The sequence below is a fragment of the Columba livia genome, chromosome 22 (genome assembly GCF_036013475.1).
Source record: "Columba livia isolate bColLiv1 breed racing homer chromosome 22, bColLiv1.pat.W.v2, whole genome shotgun sequence".
Lineage (NCBI taxonomy): Eukaryota > Metazoa > Chordata > Aves > Columbiformes > Columbidae > Columba > Columba livia.
The window spans coordinates 6,004,718-6,012,862 of record NC_088623.1 but is presented as its reverse complement, the minus strand read 5'-3'; the positions used below and the strand labels follow the sequence as shown (position 1 = coordinate 6,012,862).

General features: G+C 52.4%; 1 protein-coding gene across 1 annotated transcript; it reads right to left on the bottom strand.

Annotated features, from left to right (window-relative positions):
• Positions 1 to 369: 369 nt before the first annotated feature.
• PPP1R15B (protein phosphatase 1 regulatory subunit 15B) lies at positions 370 to 8,000 on the bottom strand. Its single transcript, XM_021298260.2, has 3 exons — positions 7,974 to 8,000; positions 5,888 to 7,594; positions 370 to 3,105 (listed from the first exon to the last, which is right to left on the bottom strand). The coding sequence occupies exons 1-3, from the start codon at positions 7,998 to 8,000 to the stop codon at positions 2,893 to 2,895; spliced, it is 1,947 nt and encodes a 648-aa protein (XP_021153935.2). The 3' UTR covers positions 370 to 2,892.
• Between the last annotated feature and the right edge of the window lie 145 nt (positions 8,001 to 8,145).

The window sequence follows — 8,145 nt, the reverse complement described above, 5'->3', positions numbered from 1 at the left end:
AACTACCTTCCAAACCGCACAGTGATTCAAAGTGATGCCACCCAAGCAGACCAAACCCGCACCTCAATACTCAGCTCCCATTAGGGCAAGAAAACACGAGGGTCCCGCTCGCCCCGAGCGGGCTCCTCATCTGCATCCAGGTAATTGCGCTTGTACGCTCTGTATTTTAATTGAAAAGCTCCATCAGCACGGATCCTGCTTTGGAAGTCAATCCCCAGGGGCGTGATGGCTTCTAAATTACCACCGCCTGCTCTAAATGCCAAAGATGATTAAATACATTCATATTCTCATAAAGCTAAATGTGAATCATGTTTCGACGCAGCCATCCGATGGCTCCTGGACGTTCTTTCAAAGAAAACCAATTCGGCATTATCTTGCAAATATCTTTATTACAATTTACAGATTAGTTCTGAATAGTTTTATTATGTACAGAAATATAACTTTAGATATAAAAACCCAACAAACTCGACACAAATCAATTAAAATCTGTATAAAGCCAACGCTGAAGGTTTTCTAACTTTCCCTAAATTATACAAAAATAAAATCTGATCATTACAGTTTTGATTTAAAGTTCAGCAAGTGTTATTTCCACTGTCTCACAGCACTTACACATGTACATGGAGGACACTTTTGTGCCGTAGGGAACACGCTGACAACGAAGCTCAGTTTGCGTTTGACGTGATGTTTGTGGAATTTAGTGTTCATTTGTACCTCTTTGCGATGGACGCCCTGAAAGCGCGAGCTGGGGGGTGTTTGGGTGGCAGAGCAGAGGGCTGAGCCGCTGCGGGCTGGGAAAGATCCCTTATCAACGGCTACAAGCGCTTTGGAGCGGGCGGGTTTTATCTCCTTTACGTGCAGTTGGCGGCTCTGCCGGTTCCAGGTGGGAATTCCCACAAGCACCAGGGTCCCGGCCGCAGCTACAGAAGCACCAAGTTCTCCGGGCCCGGAGAAGCGGGAGAGTCGGGGAAAAACGCCCATAGTACGTTTGTACTTATCAATGGCGCTTGGACCACAAGTCAACAACCAACCTATTTTAAGTGCGTGTTTATCGTCCCGCGTGCTTGTTCCTAAACAAAAAAGAACACCTGTTATCAAATACGAGACGGGAAAATTAACTCCTAAAAATTAAAAGTTATTTCGCAGCATTTGAGGGCACGATTAGAGTTACGATTTCACAACTAAAATGACATTTTGTAGGAAAGGAGGATCTATTTTTTTATGCCATGGGTATGAAAAGCAACGCTGCTGCATTGCTTTCAGGCAGACAAACTGCAGGGCTGCTTGAATTTCAGCTGTATTTTACATTTACACAACAACTCCGCTGTCGTTCACTGTTAACCCTCTGAATTCCATCATTTTAACACTAACTTGTAGCAGAGAAAGGGATTTTTTCAATTCAATGAACGTACTTCATGCAATAGGAATAAAGAATAAACCCAAACCCGACTGAATTTGAGACAGAATTACAAGTGATGGCCAAAAAGAGAAGGCAGAAAATCCAGGGAAGCTTGTAAAGCTCCTCTGTATCTGTCATTATCTCTTTAATTAAAAATGGCAATCGTTAAAGAGGTGACAAATCGGAAGCGATTTTAGGTTTCTCCCTTACAAAAGGGAAACCATTGCAGTCAGTTGAATGAACCAAAGAGCAAATCATTTATCCAAACAGATGGAATTCTGGGCTGCTTGGTCTTTATTCCGCCGCAGCTCGTTCCTGCCCGGCCACACGACGTCCTGCAGCCAAACGGCCAGGGGGCTGCTCCTCCCCCCACTGCACCGGCAGCGGAACGCGCAAGTCACACCGCAAACAAGGAGTGTTTTCCTTCCACCAGCGACCTCGGCGTGAAATGTTATTGTGGTACCAGATGAACACAGTGCAGACGCAGAGAGGTATTAATACTGGCTTTTGGTGAAGAACACGGCGATTCATAGCCTTAGATTTCTGTAAGTCAAAGAGAATTCTCCTTACAAGCACCAAAACAAGCATATTGGGTACAGGAAATATTAAGAGTTGTCCACTTCAATCCCTCTTCAGAAAGTAGAATCAATTACAGCAAAGTCAGTCTAAGATTAACTGAAGGACTAGGGCCTGGTTCAGGTGGCCACCTCAACTCAGAACTACCACCACAGCCTTGCCACATGCCTTGAAGTTTATTATTGATGAGGACAAGGCCATCGACTGCCCTGCAAACAAGGAGGTTTGGTGCACCAGCAGCCAGCACCTTTGGAACAGTACTGCGGAAAATTACGGTGATTTCAACAGCGACAAACCAAAGGGCTTGTAGTGCCCCAGAGTTCCCCTGAGTCCCCCAGTGTGCTGGACTGCAATGCTCAGACATCACAGCCTCACATGAACACTCAAACACCAGATCACATGCAAAACCAGCATCTTAAAAGGAAGAAATCAACTACCCACTTCGCACAGTAACGTTAATGTTATCAGGTTACGAAATCCAAGACTTCTGTACAAGTTATGGGAAATGGAGAACCACAAGAAAGTAGCGCAGACCTCTAGAAACTTTAAATCAAAACTGCAATAACTTGGTTCTAAGCCTCATAAATATTTCCTTCAAAATAGGTTTTGCTTTTTCAAAGTGCAAAAATCCAACTTAAAGAGTCACCACTTCTCGACACACTGCGGACAAGGCGTTTTCGGAATGGATTCAACCTAAAGCAGTCAAGTGCTTCTCAAAAGGAATGCGATCATACCCCTTACCCTTGTGATACTCAAAAGGTTTTGTGAAAACGGGACACACGGGCACGTTCACCGGCTGAATATCGAACTGGGAAAGAGAAGCGTTACCCTCCCGCTTCTCTCCCCATCTCAAACTAGCACATGCAGCTGCCGCTTCTTGTTTTGGTGCTCGGGGTCACACGAACACGGCCTGCGAGGTTCTAGAAGAGCCCAGCGCTCTGGGAGCGGGTTCCTCGGAGCCTGCTGAGCACCCTCTGCCTGTGCTCCGCTGTGAAGCAGTATCCTATGGCTTCTTCTGTCTCCTGGATCCGCCTCTGGAACCTGCACCCGTCCCGCGCCAGCTCTTCCCAGGGCCCTTTACGATCCTCCTCGCCGCTTATGTAATACTCGGTCACTTTTTCTAGGAAGGTCACCTGGAAAAGACAAGTTGGTTAGTAAAACATTAGCCAGAGAAAATGAGCTTAATATTTATTTGCCTCTTTGTTTTTGACAGAAGTTATTAAATGCCTAAAACACCAAAAAGCCTCAGATATGCCACCAGCTCTCTGCACCACGGAGGCCAGAGCATATTGTGCCTCTCAGCTCTCATAGCAACCAGTGTTGACTTTTCCCTCTACCAACGGTGCTCGAACTACCAGTGTTTCTAAACCACAGCTTAAGAAGCCTCTCTAGGCTGGGGGCACATCTCAGCACTCCCTGTGAAATAACCCCCGGCATCAGCACTGGATTACGACCCCACACACACAGTCCCGGCAGAGCACTCACACCAGGACCCGCACTTGGGGCTAGAAAATCTCCTCCTGGCCAACATCGCCGATGGCTGCAGCTTACACAACAAAAAGGAAGAACCATTGTTCTGTGGAGTCGGTAACGGTGTGAGTCAGCCGGGACTTCACCAGGAATTCACTGTGCTACGTATAAGGAAGCACCAACACTCATCACTGCGTGACTGAACAAACCGCTTCTATTTCCAGCTGGTATCAAGTTCCAGTGTATTTCAGTTCATGCCAGGAAATGATGTCATGGCACTTGAAAATACGTATGAGAACTTCCACTCCTTGCTATTTTTAAGAACTATTAAGATATTTTTTTTAAAAAAAAGAAACCTACAGGCTCAGGATCTAAACTTGACAGTATTTGTTATTACCCTAAGGATTTAAGTCTGTTATCGAGCAACAAGCAAATGCCAGCCTGTTCCTACTGAATTATGCATCAGTTTTCACGTAGCTGCACAAAAGGCACAGCACTGAAGGACAAACCGCAGCCTCCACCAGCTCTCAGCACAGACCGATTCCTGAAGACAAGGCAAACATGACATGACAGGTGACCCCACTGAACTTGCTGCAGGGCAGGAAAAAACGTGGGGAGGTACCAAAAACCTGCTGCTCCATCCCTACGTTCTGAGAACACAGAACCCCAGTTTCACACCCAGTTCACGTTAAAACAACGGGGAGTGTGGAGCGAGACCGTTTTTTGTGGTACAGCCACCTTCCACCCTTCACAGAAAACATGAAATAGTGAGGGAAGAATGAGCTACAGGAATAATCAGCAGGTGAGAACAGAGAACCACAAGAGATCGTGTGAAAACAACCCCCAGAAACCACCTCATTGTAGCAGTGACCCTGAATTTCTGCTGCACTGCTTGTGAGGGCAGGGCCATCGGAGCCCCATCTCCTCACGTAGTGTCAATCCATTTGCTAACTCGTAAGGCAAACACAACACTCCCAGGTTTTATGGCTTTACAAACAGGAACATCGCCGATTGATTGCAGGGTGGCAGATAGAAAACAGCAGGATAAATGACTTGATGGTTTCCTGGGGACGCCTTGGTCACTGCTCCGCAACCTGTTTCGCAGAGAACCTCATTAAGAACCTGCGTCCAAGCACAGGGAGCTGTTACATCAGCTTCTCCCTCCGCCAGCTCCCACCTTACATCCTTTTTACATCAGTCTGAGACACCCTTGGGCACAATTACCGGAGTTTGTAACATCATGCCCAGCATTGCACCCAGATCATCGTTCTTTCACCATGTGAATAGATGACACAGAGTCAAACAACACATTAGTCAAAAATTCCGAGTGTGAAGGTCACGTCCCTGACCTGAAAGGGGTTTGAGGTCTGGGCAGCATGGACTGAGCTCAGCAGTGCTGCCCTGCAGCACTTCCCACAGCTGCTCTCACAAAGGGACTCTTGCAGAACTGAGTATTTGCTGTTCAGATGGGAATGTAACAGTTTGTCAGGTGTGAACCCTGAAGTCTGTAAACACCACCTGCCCTGGGAACAGCAGGAATGCAGTTCCCTGCAAGCCAGGCTCTCAATTAAAGGAGCAAAGCTAACAATGTTAAACAAGCGCTGAACGACTTTCCCATTTTGATAACGTGTTCCAGCAGAGCCATCAGGACCACAAACCATTTCTCACCCAAATGTTCAAAGTACCAGGCAAGACTCAGACATCGCACCTGAAAAGCCACCTTGCACATCTGGAGCATCGTAACACTAAAGAGCTGACAGATGTGTTTTTACCATTTCCCCGAGTCCCACCAGCACAAGGTTTTTAATGCACAATCTCCTCCCAAACAAACTGCAGCTTGTGCTCAGAAGCCCAGTTCCAGATTATTCTTTTTATAAACAACTACTGATTTAATTACAGTCTCTTAAACTAAAACGAGAGCATCATACATTTGGTATTGAAACGTCAGTGGCTCAGTGCAGCGCGTGTTAACCCACAGCTGCAGTTCTTCCCACTCCCAACCACACGTGGAACTCGAAGCAGGCTTGTCACAAGTCCTAACACTCTCACAATGCTTGAAGTCTCCATTACACTACACACAAAGCTCCTAAAATATTTATCAACGGAAACAGGTCCTTTCCAGAGGAAAAACTTCTGTCTCAATTCTCATCAGCTTCTCTGACGAAGAAAACTACGTTATGACACAAACGCAGAAAGAAACATCTAACTTCAAGTCTAGAAAATAAAGCGATGTGCCCTGCGTCACAAATTCCACCGTCACGTGCGAGGGATGAGGCACACTCATCTCAGCCACATCATTAGACCATAAGCTCATGGGAGCGGGATGTGCCCACGGCTGGAACCCCGGCACAAGTGACCTCACCCGCTTAGCGCAACCTGGTTTGTTGTTGGTTTTGTTTCTTTTAAGCATCCCCCCCAAACAAAAAACATAAACGAGGTGTATACCTTTTTCCGCTTGGTACTCCCACATTTCTCCCCAGAAAGAACACCCGGCTGCGCAGACTCGGTGACCCCACAGTTCTGATTCTCCAGCTGCACCCGACAGACAGTTAGGTGACCACGCTCAGAAAGGACCAAACTCGGCCTCTCTGCTCCTTTTAAACCAGGCGTTCCTTTTTTCTCTGCTGTTTGAAAGGCTGCCGTGAAGTTTAAAGGATTATATGGATCATCTGAAGCACAGAATGAGTTCCAAAGTTTCAAGCTTTCTGCCTCATCCACACTACTACAGTCCCACTCATCCTCCTCTTCAGAACTCGGGTCAGCAGAGTCTGAGGTCTCCTCTGCCCATGAAGAATCTTCCTCCTCCTCCCCACCCGACATGTCCCTTCCTGGATCGCTGGGAGATGTCTGAATGGCTGCTGTGAAATTCTGAGGGTCGTATGGGTCCAAACTGTAGAAGGAATTCCAGAGGTGAAGCCTTTCCCCGTCCTGGCTCCCAGCATCTGAATCCGAGGGGAGCTCCTCGCTATCAAACCCATCGTCGTCGTCAACCCAGTCTTCCTCGTCATCCGCACTCTCTTCCCCACTGGAAACTCCCCCTATGATATAGTCTATTAATTTATTTGCACAGGCCGGTCTGGCTGAAACGGGGAAGTTTTGCTCTGTTTCAGAGTCCTCGTCATCCTCTTCAGTCAGGGCGTCCCCCTCGAGTGGCCCCTTCTCAGCTGGGCCCCTTGTCCCCTCCTGCTCCAAGGTGCCACCCCCACGTTGTCTCCCCACACTGCTCAGCTCCTCGCCATCACACGGCTGCCCCCGCTGTCCCAGCTCCTGCTGACGAAGGCCCTTGTGCTGCTGCTCCTCTTCCAGGCTGTGGTACCCGTGGTCCGGCTCCGGCGCGGCCAGGCCGCCGCTCGCCGAGCACCATCGCTGGAGAAACGCCAAGCGCTTGTTGCGGAGAAACTCAACCTCGGGCAAAGCGCCGGGGCGGCCCGGCCAGGGCTGCGCGGGGAGCTCGGCCCGCAGGGCCTGGGGCAGGTGGCTCTTGCCCGAGCTCCGGACGCGGCCCCACTCCGGGCCCGGCACACGCGGGTCCCCCCACGGCCCGCACACGGACACCAGCCCGGATCCCCACAGCTCCGCCGGGCGCTCCGCGCCGCCCTCCCGGCTGCTCCCCAAGGGCTCCTCCGCCCACGGCACCGTCTTCTCGGGCCAGTCCGAGGCGGACGGCTCCAGCAGCAGCAGCGGCCGCGGGCCCGTGGCGGGGCCGAGGGCTCCGCTCAGCGCCGGGCCGGGCAGCAGCCGCTGCAGCAGCGCGGGCAGCGGGGACAGGAGCTGCGACATCAGCCGCAGCCACGAGAAGGGCGGGCTGGCCTGGGGCGCGGCGCCGGCGGGGGCGGCGCTGGGCCCGGCCAGCTTAGGCCAGGCCGCGGTGAGGCCCAGGCGGGCCCAGCCCGGCACGGGGCCGGCACGTTCCCGGCCGCTCGGCTCCATGGGCGGCGGGCAGAGGAGGCTCTTCAGCGCTCCCAGCGGTGCGGTCGTAGCCGCGGAACGGCGTTCCGTGGAGGGCTGGCGGTGCGGCGGGGGCGGCAGGCGGCGGGCAGCGGCTCCGCGGCGGCTCTCGGCTCCATCCTGGTCCTGGTCCTGCTTCTGCTTCTGCTGCGGGCGACGGCGCAAAATGGCGGCGCCTCCACCCGGCCGCGGGCGGTGCGAGCCCTGAGGGGCGGGGCGCGCACACCGCGCAGGCGCCTGCCCGCCTCCCGAGCGTCACAGCCCGCCGCCACCGCCCATTGGCGGTCGCGGGGGCCCCGTCCGTTGTGGGGGTGTGACCAGCGCGGAGGCCCCGCCCCTCCCTCCGCGTGCGGATTGCATCAGCCGCGGGGTGCGGGCGCCGCTCGGCAGCGCCCCCTCTGGCGGCGCGGGGGAGCGCGGGGGCGGCCCCGGGGGGACCCGATCCCGGTCCCGGTCCCGGTCCCGGGCAAGGTGGCAATAAACCGGGACAGGGCGGGCCAGGGGCAGCTGCTCGGTGTCGCGGAACCCACCAGCCAGCGGCAGCGTGTGGCTATGGAGCTGCTCCACACGGCTGCCCACGCACGTTAGCGTTAATCAGCCATTCGTTCATGTGTTTCAGTCCTCGGGGTAACGATGGCCCACAGAGAATTACCGGGGAAATTACCTGGAGGGGACTGGGGTCCCCATGTGTGCTTGGGGACCAAGGGAGCGATGTCCCTGTCCCCCCAGCGCTCGTCCTACTGGGCCATGTGGTG